Source organism: Cyprinodon variegatus, unplaced genomic scaffold (assembly GCF_000732505.1).
Source record: "Cyprinodon variegatus isolate N-32 unplaced genomic scaffold, C_variegatus-1.0 Scaffold123, whole genome shotgun sequence".
NCBI classification, from domain to species: Eukaryota; Metazoa; Chordata; class Actinopteri; order Cyprinodontiformes; family Cyprinodontidae; genus Cyprinodon; species Cyprinodon variegatus.
Genome location: NW_015150576.1, coordinates 513,714 through 528,424, shown reverse-complemented (window position 1 = coordinate 528,424; position 14,711 = coordinate 513,714). Strand labels below are relative to the sequence as shown.

Sequence of the window (14,711 nt, the reverse complement as noted above, 5' to 3'; positions counted from 1 at the left end):
AGATTTAATAATAATAAATCCATTTATTTGCAAATAAGAATGCCTATACAGTATATACAGTACATACGACAGTCTGAATACTAGCAGGAAAAAGGCTTGGCAAATAAAAAAAAAAAAAGTGGGTCCAACTCCCAGACTGCACTTGAAAAGGAACATCAGAACCGTATTGTTTAACACACAGTGGTTTGATAAGGGATTCCTGACCCCTCGCAGCAATGAAATATACACAATGCATTAAAGCAAAAATCTGTACACCGTTGTATGTAAAATACGATTGCACAACCCAACAAGTTCCACATTGTGTCCGAGTTTGAATCCGAGCAAGGTCTCTGCTTTATAAAGTTACATGAAATATTTAACTCAGTTTTTTTTGGCAACTCCACAACCATTCGGCTCGTTGTTCCCGCTGCTAAAGAGGAGGAGGTCTCCTGTGTCGGTTTCCCTTGTTTACCGGTAAAAATGTGAGGAAGAGTACACACCCAGCTAACAGGACAGGCTAACTAAAGACAGTATTTACAGCAATGGACTGGAGCTGCATGGCTTTCTTTACAGTGTGCGTTTTTTTTTTTTAAAGTGTGCAGGTCCATACATGGAAGTCTGCAACCAGACCCTTTTCTAGTCTACAGCTCAAAGCCGAGCTGTCCGTCTTCAAAGTTCAAGGTCCTCTTCCTGTGCTGCAGGAGCTCACTCCTGCTCCGCGTCCTCTTCCTCCTGAAGTTCCTCGATGGCGTCCATCTGGTTAGGGGAGCTCACTTGGCTCATGGGAGCGGAGTCGTCAGCCTCCACCACTAGCTCGTTGGACATCTCGCTATTCCTCTGAGAACAGAAAAAAAAAGCAATGAGAAATATTTTCTAAGAGGTCAAGGAAATGGTGACAAGAAAAGAAAGCAGCTGCACAGCAGATAAGCTTTAAAATACAGCAGCTAAATAAATATGGCACAAGGATACAATAAATCAGAACGTGCTGAACCCTTAGTTTCACTGTAAATCTTTGAGAAATGAAGAAATTGCTGCTATCACATCTTCTCCGACCTTGTAAAATACTGCTGAACACTCGAGGTGAAGTTTGTGTGTCAGTGAACATTTTGTAAAAGAAGGATAGCTTGTTTTGGAAATTAGCTTGATGACACACCCTTAAAAAAAAAAAAAAACCCTGCAGCTAGAACCGACCGTTTACAATAAAACAAAAAAATATGACATAGCGTATTAATCCCTGAATACAACCTGGTTCTATTTGGTTTTATGTGCTATAAAAATTAAAGGCTAAATCATAATTTTATACACAGGAGGACATTTGATGCCAACTATGAGGTAAAACCAAAAGGAAAAAAACAAATCTCTATATAAAACCAATATTTATTAGCCACAATTATTTCTCTACCTGAAGCTGGTCTATTCATGCCAAAACAGAAGAACTGAATTTGCCAAATTTAGGTAGGATCACTTTCTTCATTTTCAAATATTGGTGTTTTTTTGGGAGTTTATTGCTTCATAAAAGAAAAGCGCACACACATCAGACCATCTATCTGTGAATTTTCTTTGAATATTTTTCACCAACATCAATTTTCCTAATATGTTTACTGGCAGCGCAGCAGCTCTCTGTGGGATTTACTGTAGACACAGATGAGTCTAATGGGCAAAGCTGCTTGTAAAGCAACAGTGACTCTGCACTTCCCCAGTCTGGCTAACGTCTGCCTCTATCTACACACACATACACAAAACAAAAAAGAAAATGGATGAGTTGCTTTTAAACTATGAAAATAAAACCTCTGTATGTCTACCACCCTGTTTCACCAAAACCTGGCTAAGGAAGCACACCACAGATGACGCACAGATACCAGGCTTCCTGCTGTTGGGCAGACTGCAGCCTGTAGCTTTCACTGAAAAAGTTAGAGTTGACATCTGCTTTGATTTAAAGGTTGTTGTGCTACAGACAAACTGGATCAGTTCGACAGCTTTACAAGATGCTCTTCAACGGGACACATCTGGTACTTTCTTATCACCATCTTCCGGATCTCATTCCAAAATACAGGCAGAAGTTAAACACTTCTGAGCCTGTAGTCAGGACTGATGGGAGGAGGACACATGAGTCAAAGCAGAGGCTAGAGGCCTGCTTTGATTGCACAGGTTGGAGTGTTTTTGAAGCTCCATCCAATGAATTAAATGAACTTGTTATAACTGGGACTTCTAACATAAATAGTGAGGATGTGTCTGTGTAGCCTAAGACCCTTCATACAAACAACAACAAAAAAGCATTTACATTTGAGGCTGCATGGGTCCTGGCTGTATAGGCAAGCCAGGAACAATCTGGCCAAGGAGAAAAAGGGCCGCTGTTCTGTCAGATGAGCATACCCACAGTCAATACGCATGGCAAGATGTTAGATTTGCGTTTATCCCTTTAGTTTTGTACAAAAAAATAGACTTTAAACTACCTCAAGGGGTCCCTTTATCCCTTTAGTCGCACAAAAAACATTTTAAGGTCAGATCACCACACACTTCAATATAACACCAAAAAGTAATAAAGTATTTTTTTTGTAGATGACTAACGCCCGTTGAGGTAGTTTAAAGTCTATTTAAAAGTCTAAAGGTATACGCGGTGATAAACTAAAGAGATAAATGGGTATTGACTATGTGTATGCTGGTCTGACAGGGTATGCCTATCTGACAGAACATCGCTAAGCTACAGCTTGAAGCTAAAACACGGCTGCTTGATATCAAAATTAAGAAAATATCACTACAAAGGGAGAGCAAGCCCAACCTTTATCTAGTAGACATCTCAACAGCTAGACCCCAGAAAGCAGCCCTTCATTCCTCTAATAAACTCTTTCACATCCCACTCTGCCAAATAAGCTCTGCATGGACCAACACACCCTCCTTCCTTGGATCCCTGAGGAGGATAATGCGCAGTTTCAGTATAAGTAGACCAGGAAATCTCCAGGACCTGACAATGTCTCCCCTCATGTCTGGTGCTGTTTGGGGTTCCCTCCTACCTTAAGTCCTCCCGTATTATCCCGATCCCTGATAAATACACCATCAAAGGGCTAAATGCAGACATTTTGCCATAGAATCCTTTGAACAACTGGTGTTGAAACATCTGAAGCAGATCACAGGCCCCCACCTGGACCCCCTTCAGTTTATTACTGGGTAAACAGGTCAGCAGATGCTGCAGTCAACTTCAGACCACATTTAATCCTGCACCACCATGAACACCCAATGGCATAGAACAGGTTCTGTTTGTGGACTTTAGTTTGGCTTTAAACACCATAAACCTGAATATTCTCCACCAGAAACTCGCAGAGAAGGCCTTCACCAATAAACAGATCACTATAACCTGGAATAAGTGAGGCTTCTTCTTCATCACATGAACCATAAGCACCACTGTTGGGCTAATATAGGCCACTGCGATAATGATTAGTCAGCATACATACAGAAAGTGTATTGGCTGGTCCAATGGTGTCGTCAGAACCAACTTTAGCTTAACCTGCTCAGAAAGGTGGAGAGGTTGGTGGACCTCAGGAGAACACCCTAAACACTGCCTACCCTCATCATCCTCGACAGCACTGTGTCCCCAGGGGAATACTTATAGGTCCTGGGTAGCATTCACACATAGACATCATTTAAAAGAAGGACCATGTCCTATTGCAACACAGGAAGTAAAGCCTTTCAGAAGAGCTGCTGTAATCTTCTACGGTATTATTCTGTCTGCTTTGTGCAAACTGCATACAGGATAGGTTTAAACCGCAATACAATTGGATTCGTCTGCAGGATCATCAGGGCTGATGTTCCATCCATTACTTGTACAGCAATAGTGTTCGGGATAAATCTCAACTGTTCCCATATATATTATGGCCCCAAAGAGTTTTCAGTCTTACTTTCAGGAGAGCTTAAGAGAAGCAGTTTGCAAAAATGGTAGAATTCAATGGAAGAAAATTTTGGCCTTACAGTTTACAGTTTAAAACCTGCAATGCAAAAATTATAAATCATTCTAGGCTAAGCACCGACAACCCCCCTGCCTTGAGTTTTCCAGCCTTCCTCAGATCTCTGTCTGCTCGTATGATCCGATAGCCTGGCAGAGACACGCTGGAGTCGGGGCTGCTCCTTCAACCATGTTTCAGTAAAACATTTAATACTGCAATCCCAACATTCTGGCTGGACCCTTGCTAGAGCTTGGAGATCTCCTAGATCATCTCACATCTATGATTGATGGAAAAGGTGGCTTGAATTTCCTGTTCCTCTCTCTTCTCCTTTTTCCTTCTCTGCATCATTACTGCCTCCTTTTCAACTCAACTGGTTCTTGGTGAAGTATTTCTATTATTGTAGCTTTAGCAAGGTTGACACCTGCTATGGTTTTACATCATAACAAATGTATAAAAAGCAAAAATCCTTCCAGTTGAACAATATTCAACACCAGAGGCAAAAAACACTGAAAAAAAGAAACTCAACTATTAAATGTACTATTCCATTACTTAAAAAAAATGTAAGAACTTCATTATTTAATTGTATATCTAACTGCTATCCGGGAATGTTAATTAGAGATGAACCGATGCAGGTTTTTCAAGCCGAAGTCGTTACCAATTATTTCGCCATTAAACCGATATGTACTGCCGATATTTCAGGATAAATTCTTGGAGGTTATATTGGTTCTCATTCCACCAGTTAGATGGTAAAAATGACAAATGTAAGTCAAATCAATTTAAATAATGATAATAGAAAAAACATTTCATAACAAATCACAGAAAACATTGATGATGAATAGCAAAAGGAGGGAGTGGCAATGCCTGTTAGCTGCTATACGCACATCCAATACAAGAAAAATGGTGACATGAGGCCAAAAATCTCTTTCATTTCTATTTTTATTTTGCAGGACCTTTAAACTATCCTTCCTTAAACTACTTTATCTAGCTAATCTGACCTCATATATTCAGCAGCAGAATGTTTTTCCTTTTTTTGTTATGGACACTTGACCATTCTTTCCATCATTTGAATATGATCAACAGTGATGAAAATAAACAACAAGCTTTCCAGTCTTACATTTCCTCGTAGTGAAAACAGTTTTGCTCATGTGTGCCTTAATTTAAAAATATGCTAATTAAAACGGCACACTCAGAGTAGGGATGGTAGATGATAACAAAATGTAGAGCAAGTTCTCATGTTCTCACCTGCTGTCTGTAAACATAGCAGGCTGCTATGGCAACCATCGCTGACTCCCCGATGAAACCGGCTAACAGGGACCCGACACCAAGCGTGGCCCCATGGACCCTGTAGAACAGAGAATTACTTTAATCCGATGCCTTATCTTATTTCTGTGTACCAGAGTAAAAGTTCCTTATCTTCGGCATCTAGAGCTGACCTTGAGTGGCCTCCTGCACACAGTGTGCCGGTTACCTACCCCATATAAGGCAGCACAACCAGGCTGATGATCAGGACAACGATACGGAGAACCGAACTTGGCGCCAGGACGAAGGTCTTTTTCAGGGTCATAAGCCATCCAGTCAGATGAGCCCGGACAGTCACTGCAAACGAGACAAAGGAGACATCAGCAAACTGAAATAAACCTCCAACAGTTAATGATGAGGAAAGAAATTCAATAGCTCTCACCAGGCAAAGGGAAGAAGGAGAAGATCCGCAGCGGCACCACGCAGAGCGCAGCAAAGGTGTACTCCACTCCGATGATGTCCACCAGGATCTTCTCAGACACATGTGGGCTCCAGAACAGCACGAAACAAAGCTAGACGTCAGAACAAACGCAAATTATCTGTTGTTCAGCACACTTTATTAGACAACACTGAAGCTGAATGTGGGCCTTTGAAGCGCTCACAAAGCAAGCGAGCCGGAAACCAACATTTTGGTTTCCAGAGAGGGCTGTTCGAGCACGTGTCGCATTAGCATCGACCCTCAAAGCGAAGCGATCAGGGCGACAGATGTGAAAGCTATCTGATCTAACATGAATAAAACATTTCTGTGTCAGGAACCCTCAGACGGAACCGCAAACAGTCGCTGTCCATGAAAGAGATCGTTTTACGCAGAAGAATGGCAGCCCAGCTTCAGAGGCAGGACATGGTATCTCAACAACTGCTGCAGTGAGCATCACATTACCACTGGTGAGCAGATGATTTCTGCAGGTTGGTCAGATGAATATTCATACAGCAGGCAATCCAATTCTTAGACAAAATGCAAAAAACAAAAACAACAGAATATCTACACTCTAGGAAGCATTACATTGAGAAAAAAAAAAGAAATTCTAATATTAGATTTCATTCTTAATCCCTAACCTGTTTTTGAGTGAGCTCTGAAGATGATGCTCTTAATACTGATTTAAAGGAGCCAAAAGGTTTTCAGGGCGTTTCAATCAAGAGCAGAGCAGCATAGAAACCAAACGTTGCCTCCGTTTCTTTAATTATGATACAGTGGTGAGAAAAGCAGCTCTTTGCATAAAAAGAGCTACAACAATGCAAAAATGAAATAGTGTTTACACAGGTGCAATACATTCAATAATCAAAATGCTAATTTATTTCAGCAGTTTGTGTTATGCATATTTATTAGGCAACAGTTCAATATCTCCTTTGATTATTTCTATAATTATGGCTTTCAGCTATGAAACCATCTATTTCAGTTTATAACATAGGATCAATAAAAGGATTTTTAATACAGAAATATCAACATGTTAAAAAGTATCAGCATCAACTGCACTGTATTGGTCGGGGATCCTTTTGCATGAATTGCTTCATAAATGCAGCATGGCATGGAGGCTGTTATTTAATTAACAGCCATCAGGTCGTCTGTATTATTGGCTCTGGTGTCTCCCAGCTTCCTCTTGATAAAACTCCTTAGGTACCACGAAGATTAACACAGGAGTCAGTGTTATGTAATATTTAAATATGCAGAACATTGAAATTTATTATAATTAGCTATAACGTGAAATAATCAAAGCTGGAAAGTGTAGGAGAGGTCGATCGATACATTGGTCGGCCGATATTTTTGGTTGAGAATGTGAGTTTTTTTTTCTTGTATCAGAATTGGCTAATACATGCATGCATTTGCTGTTTCATTAGTGCATTCAGCAGCCGTGCTTTATATTGGCACTCCTTCTATTGGCTTCCATGTTTAATTTGTTAATAAATGTTTTGTTTTGTTTTTTTAACTGAGGTCTGTGTAAAATTTGTTCCCAATGTGACATTTTTATCACGTAATTAGAGGAAGAAAAAGCAGAATCCATTGAAAGAATTGTCCCCGGCAGTCTAACTAATCCCCGATAAGGGGATTAGTTAGACTGATCAAAACACTGAACATTACTTTTATCAGCCCTAAAAAGTACCTAAAAACCCTAACTGTGTAGAATGAATGCGTACAATCAATGTGCATATTTTACTGAATGTATTTTCAGGTTAATATTCTGTGAAAAAAAAATGGCTGCTAAATAACCCAGTGTTTCCTCCATCCTGCATGTTTTAGGTGTTTTCCTGCAGCCACACACCAGACTTTAATGACTTGTTGATTAAAAGACTTCTGCAGTGCTTGGTGGCAGCTTAGGAAGCAATACTACAATTTCAATCAGGTGTGTTACACCAGAGGCCCATGCAGGAGAGAGGACCCTGTAAACTGTGCGTCTTCTTCACGGCACTGAAAATATGAGACACTGAAAGGACATGAGTCGACAGTGGAAACTCTGGAGGAGAGAATGCTTAAAGTCCGTCCAAAAATGTCTCCCCAAGGCTGTCTGAAGGAACATTTTCTGTTGCCCAGCTGCCAGTTAGAGCTCCATGTGAGTTGAAGAGTTGAGGCTTGTGGAAATATTTAAAGATGGTCTGACATTGTTTTTGATCTCCTGAACCAAAACATGGCAAGAGATTACCTGCTAATGACGTAGATTAGCCTCACCTCACCAGCTATGATTATTTTACCCTGATACAGTCACACCAGACTGAGTCAACTGCGGCATCTCCTGAACAAGCTGAGACATCCTAAACAGGCTGTTCTCATGAGTTACACCTTCCATGCTGTTCTCCTCCCCTGTCGGATACACTCCTTCTCTGCAGTACTTATTTTTTTCCTGGAATACCTCACATGAATCTACTGTCACTGCAAGTTCAGACATGAGGGGATCATGTTGATCTAGGCAGTATCTGCACATGCCCTCATGTCGTTGTTTACAGCTTTAAGGTTCCACATCTGGCGTGCCACTCTCCTCCTCCTCCTTTTAAAAGTTTAAACCACTGCCAACGATTTCCTGTTGTGCATTTGCATGCTATTAAAGGGACAAGAAGAGGCCCTGAGGTGCAATGGTTATCATGGCTGCAAAAACTGAACAGAGACTTTTTAGGTGGGATTAAAGTTTAAATCTGCAGGTCTGCAATCCCAGAACACAGAAAAGACAATTAAAAAGAACATTTGCAAATTGTCCGTTTCACTCAAGTTCTCCATCTATGAACATAAATGCACAGCAGGAAGGTGAAAAAAATATATATAATCTAGTCCCTGAGTTTGTTTTCCACCAAGCACATCAAAAGCGGACTAGAAAGAAGAATTTCCAACATGTTTCTGCATAGCACCTAACTGGTTATACGAGTCGTAAGAATATATGCTGCCAGTCGACTCGCACACAAAAACAACTGTAAACCTGACAAACATCAGGGCTAGAGTATGAGGAAACGACTCCACCAGTTAGAAAGTTGTTCCTTTGCCTACATCCAATAAAATCACTCTGAGACTCAACAACAATCCCTGAGGCCCACTGTGGCCATCCAGTTAAAGGGAGTCTGATGGTATTTTTAAGACCACATGAAGACGCATTGCTCTACTTGATGGAAAGCTTGTAAAGAAAAACTCTTACCCCTGTCAGGCTACATGTACAAGTCCCAAGTCTGCAACTTTAAACATGTAAAGAGGTTAAAAGTTAAAGAACTCCTACAAGCTGCCAAAACATGCTTTTCTGTTTATGTGTCGCCTTCACATTCTGAGATGCTTTCGATTTTTTAAACCGGTCGACATTTGAGCCTGCAGGGCAGGGTGTAGAAATGTTTTTAACATACTGACTAACATCTGAATAAGCTTTTAGTAACATTGTGGATCGTGTTTTAATCAGAAATCACCAACATGCTCAATGACAACAGCAGAAGCACCTTTAGTTGTTTAGATTAACCTTTAAAAAACTGGGTCCAACTGCTAATGTATTTTAAAGGAGTATTTACTAGGGGGATTTAAAACTGATGAATATCCTGCTCTCCAAGTAGCTTGGGTTGTTTTTGACACATTTTTCATCAAATGCATCAGATTTTTTTTCCCCATTAGGACAGCAGGATGCGGTTTGTGTCGATACTGAAATTGTATAATGCAGTTTTTCATCAGTACTCTCCGTCATCCCCATTATCCCGAATGTCCCAAAACCACTTCCTGACTGGTCAGTAGCTCTGCTGATCAACTGAGAGGCAGAAAATGGCAGTAAAGCTCCATCTAAATGACCAAATAATCTAAATAATACAAAGTTTCAATTAGGGCTGCAACTAACGATTATTTTGCACATCAATTAATCTGATGACTTTTTTTTTTTATTAATCAATTAATCATAAGACAGTCAAAGTTTCCTCAGAGAGGCTTTTTTACTAAATGAATGCAGGTGAACTAAAACTTTTCCACTTGAGGAGTTCTGGATAAAGCACATTGACAGACAAAAACATTTTCTTTTCATCTTAAAATGCAAAATGTTTATATATTTTTTTTTACAATTTTGATATAATTAGAGCCCTATGTGGGTTGGTCTGACAGCTAAAAGCATATTTTACAGTCTCTATACTACAGTTAACAATTAATCAATAACTAAATTAGTTGACTATTACGTCAATAATCGATTGATCTGATTAATTATTTCATTAGTTTTAATGAATACAATGCATATGAGACTCCGTGAAACAACTGCAGCGCTGCACTGTAATAAAAAAATAAAAAAATAAAAATAAAAATGACGTTAAGGTAATATTAATAACTTCAGTTTGGCGGAGAACATTAGAGAACAAAGGAAACACAGCAGACAGGTCAGAGGAAGCTGAAAGAGCAGCTGCATGTTATAAAACCACATCTCAAACTTTGAATATCTCAGAATACTCTGTTAATTGCATTATCCTGAAAGCCTTAAGCAGAGAAGCAGCCAAGAGGCCTGAGGTAACGCTGGAAGAGCTGCACAGATCTAAAGGAGATCCAAGATGTGAAAAGATGAGAAAGTGCTGTGGTAAAATGAGATTCAATGTACCAAACTAAAACACGGTGGTGGCAGCATCATGCTGGGGCACAAATTTTTGTTTTTATTTGTAATATATATATTTATTTATTTATTTTAATTTTTTTTTTTTGCAATATCGAATAAAGGGGGTGTAAAGTTTTAAAGGGTGTGAAAACTTTTCCCTACTGAAAGAAACCTCTTACCGTGAGCGACAGGGCCAAACAGCAGAAGGTAAACTTTTTAATGTGCGTCTTGTTCACCGGGCTGCCAGCGTTCATCTTGTTGCTTGGATTGTTCTGCAGGAAAAGGGTCACATCGTCACATAGGCTCTTATCTTCCCTTAATGTATACATAACCCAGTGTAAACATTGTAGAGACTGGTTTACCTTGTCAAAGGCAGGGTAAACTGCTCTAAGCTCGGTTAACCAGCCGTAGGGCATGTGACCTACAGGGTATGTGGCTGTGAGCACGGCCACGGCCTGCAATGACAAACACAGGACAGGTAGAAGTCATCCACGCGCCGCCGCTTTAAATCTAAAAATACCGCCCGGCTAAATCCATCCCGGGAGCCTAACAACAGCCAGCCTGAGCAGCATGTGTGCCTCTCACTTTCCCCACAAGTTTTCAGGGATTTATCTCTGGACGGCGGCCTTGAGGCTCACTGTTTTGTCGCTGGCAACAATAGGCAGGAACAGCAGAGCCACGCAGGAATGTTCTGGAGCAGAGTAATCATGCCCTGAGTTTCCCATCTATGCGGTGAATCACCCAAACCGCTGGCAGCCTGTGTTGTCAGTCAGCTCGTTGTGGTAAACAGCTTTGTCTTGCCTCTAGTAGCTGTGCTGGTCGTATGAGCCAGAAAGCTCCAGACGGAGTTTCTCTAAGCTGTGAAAATTGGTCGGCTGGATCCAAACCCAGCCGTAAAACCAATGTTTACAGTTTTGAAGGGACTCAGTGGCAGCTTTACTGAAAAAAATCTATCTTAAAGTTGGAACAGAAACACAAAGAGGCGCAGGTTTGACTATAAGATGTAAATGAGACGCACCTTCGTGGCATCTTCGGACCCCTTGAGGTCTCGGGACACAAAGAGATTGACGATGGGTCGACTGATGCGCTGCGTGGCCAGGATGAGGGCCAGAGGCCACCAGAAGCTCAGCATCTTTTTGATTGTAGCGTCACCCTGCAGAGAGGAAAATATATCATTTAAAAGAACGATCTTTAACCTGATTTTGATCATTCACATCAGGTATAAACTGCATTGGAAGAGAGACAGAGGGTACCCCAACGTCGAGCCCGCTGGACTCTGGGATGATGTCATGAATGTTGCAGTAGTAGCCGATACCGACGATGCTGAAGCGGACCATAGCACCCATGTAGAGTGAAAGGATCGGAATGAGCAGCGGCTCCACACATTCCAAGTTACTGTGCAGGAAAATAGACACGAACACAATCTGCAGGATGCAAGACGACATTAAAAATATATGAGGCACAGATTTAAGCCCAAGATTATTTCCAGCTTATGACTGATTTTTATAAAAACAACACATTTTTGGAAGTAATATTCCTGGCTAAGCACTTAATAGTGGAGGATTTTCTTGAATTTTTGAAAAGACCAACCCTCTCCAAACATATCAGCAGAATGATGGACAATTACGAGGACCACTTATTTTGAGGATCCACCCGGAAAAAGAAAATCCTACACTATACCTTTAAATATCAGAGAATAACATTCAGCCAATCAAATGAAGTCGTCCTACAGTAAGCTGACTGATAAGAGCTCCAGGATAGATTAGTGAGGATAAGTAAAGGAAACTTTGATCTATTGCAGCTGATATCATCAACACAGCTTTTAATAGCATCGTTTCATGATTTCCTGTTATTGTGAAGCTTAAAACACAGAAGAATGGATGGAGCGTTAGGTTAACAGGATAGGGTATTAGATCAGGAATTATCATTTTTTTTGTCCATGTTTTCAGTCCTGGTAAAAATCCCAAATTTACCGGTAATTAGATTTTTTTAATAAAATGAAAAAGATCCAAAGCTACTCATTACCTGAGCCACAACATCAGAGATGGAGGCAGAGCCCACAATGACGCTGTATTTGTGCTTAAGGAGGATGCCTGCATGGATCCATGCCTGGAGGCCAAAACAGGTGGACAGAAAGGTTATTTTCAGACGCAAAAAAAAGAAAATTTCTATTAAAGTGACTAACATGACAGAGGATAAAAACCTTTCTAGGTCATGTGTGGCTTAATCCTGCGTTTTTCTGAAACACTCACCATTGCATCCAACAAAGGGAATGCAGCGAGGTATAAGAACGCCTTTCTTGTCTTTTTCCCAACAGGTTCATCCACATGGTGGAGTTTATTGATAATGTAATATCCCAAATCTGTGTAAGCTGAAGGGGAAAAAAATGGGATAGAAACGATATATTAGCAGAATAAAAATCTCCTATTCCAAATTTTCCTAGAGGAATAAAGCTGTCAACAGAACAGAATAAATGTGCACCTATCAAGATGTGGAGGGTGAAAGCGATGACTCCAGCTGTCAGCATGCAGAGCACAGCCTTCCTCCGGTCGCGCCTGCTGTTAACAAACACCAAGCCCACGTTCTTGAAGTCGCTCATGGGACCAGTGAAGAACTTCATCAGGGAGTAAGCCAAGCCATAGCTGGCCAGCATCTCCACCGTGTCCTCCTTGACGGTGGCTATGCCCCTGTTGAGAGCCTGGATGTTACAGCGCGGGAAGGGAGGAGAGCACAGAGATAAGGACAGATAAGTTCATCTCTGAAACAGACAGCAGCTTCTTCTAGAGAACCTTCTGAGTGTAATCCCACCCTAAACTCTCAGCTTGGCAGATTACAACAACTACTTCCAGTGTTTTCTATATGCATTTTATGTTGCAGCTCGTGTAAAGATGACGATACATGGAGGTCCGGAGGCTCTGGGTAACTCTAGAGGAGTTCAACAGCTAAGGTTAGGGATTTGTTGACAAAATCTAGGCTTAAAAAAAAGCTTTAAGAAGTTTTGCTAGTATAAAAAATATATTTTTAATTTATTTTTTTTAAATCTGATGAGACCAAAACAGAAGATCAGTGCAAATGGTAAGTTGCTTGGTAAATGAACACATAAACGCTGAACACATGGTACCCATTGTGAATCATGGTGGCGGTGGCATCATGCTGTGGGAATTTTTATGGTGAAGCTGATCAGACATGAGTAAATCCATAGAGAAATCATGTTATAGGCTACAACAGATGAAAGAAAATAAAGAAACATCTTCCCTAAACAGAGCTACTATGGAATGGTTTCAATTCAAAGCAAATCCCTGTGGTGGAACAAACTCAATCCAATCCAGAAATTGTGAGGAGAAGTAAAAAAAATTAAATAATGCTCACCTATTTTGCAAAGAAGAATGGGCACAAGCTGAAGCTAGTGGAGACAAACCCAGGTTCTATTATAATAATAATTGAACTTAATTGATCTTACATTGATTTCTGCATTTAACCCATCCCCTTGGGGGGCAGTGGGCTGCCATCGTGCGGTGCCTGGGGAGCAGTGTGGGGTTAAAGGTCTTTGCTGAGAGACTCCCATCTACACAGTATTACATGAGCTAAACACAAACAGACATTCATTTGTAAACTATTCTGGAATCCAACAGCTTAAAGACACCATCCCCACTATAAAACACGGGGGTGACACCATCATGCTGTGGGGAAATAATCCATTTACCGGTATATCTCTCCTCTAAACAATGCACCGTAAATCCCAATAAAGCACATCAAGGTTGCATTGTTAAGGCTAAAACTATGCAGAAACGTGAAGGAGTGGATCATCTGAAGAGTCTTGGTGTGAGTTATGGTTATCTCACAGCAGAAGGCAACTTCTAAAAGCCCTGCAAACAACTGGTTATCTGGATGCACAGTAAGAAGGGCAGATTATACCTTCAGCTCCTTAAAAACACTTTAACTTTAACTGTAGCAGCAGCTCCAACAGCTGCCCCCCATTTTCCCCTCTTCCCTGTTGTGTGTGCTATTTATACCATCCCCACAGAAGCATTACATAAGCATAATCCTGACATCTCCAAGCCTCAGTCTGCTCTAAACCATCAGATAAACTCTGAGGCAGGAAATATGATCATCACAGACCTTAATCTGTGTTCTTAAAAAAACCACAGATGACTCAAGATACATAAACAGATAGAGGGAGGTTATCCTGAGAGAACTGGGGAAAAACCCAGCAACATTTAACAAAAGCAGTGAAATCTATAAAAATGAAGAAAAATAAAAAGAAATAAGGTTTTTTTTTTTTTTTTTTTTAGTGAAATACTGGCAGCTGTGAGGCTGCTGGCTAGGCTAACTGCAGACATATATAAACAGAAATGTCTGCTAAAATAAGCACGGCTGGAAATATCTAAGGATCCGGGGGTTGGAGGGTTTGTTATCCAAATGAAAGCCGAAAACAAGGAAGCGCGCGCGGGGGAGAGGAGTTACCTGTTCCCCG

The 14,711-nt window shown here is 40.7% G+C and overlaps 1 protein-coding gene across 1 annotated transcript; it reads right to left on the bottom strand.

Annotated features, from left to right (window-relative positions):
- Window positions 1-19: 19 nt before the first annotated feature.
- Window positions 20-12,964, bottom strand: ankh (ANKH inorganic pyrophosphate transport regulator). The gene is made up of 11 exons (XM_015375703.1): window positions 12,719-12,964; window positions 12,490-12,608; window positions 12,263-12,346; window positions 11,491-11,661; window positions 11,256-11,390; window positions 10,600-10,692; window positions 10,417-10,509; window positions 5,599-5,728; window positions 5,390-5,513; window positions 5,160-5,259; window positions 20-816 (listed from the first exon to the last, which is right to left on the bottom strand). The coding sequence occupies exons 1-11, from the start codon at window positions 12,888-12,890 to the stop codon at window positions 685-687; spliced, it is 1,353 nt and encodes a 450-aa protein (XP_015231189.1). The 5' UTR covers window positions 12,891-12,964; the 3' UTR covers window positions 20-684.
- Between the last annotated feature and the right edge of the window lie 1,747 nt (window positions 12,965-14,711).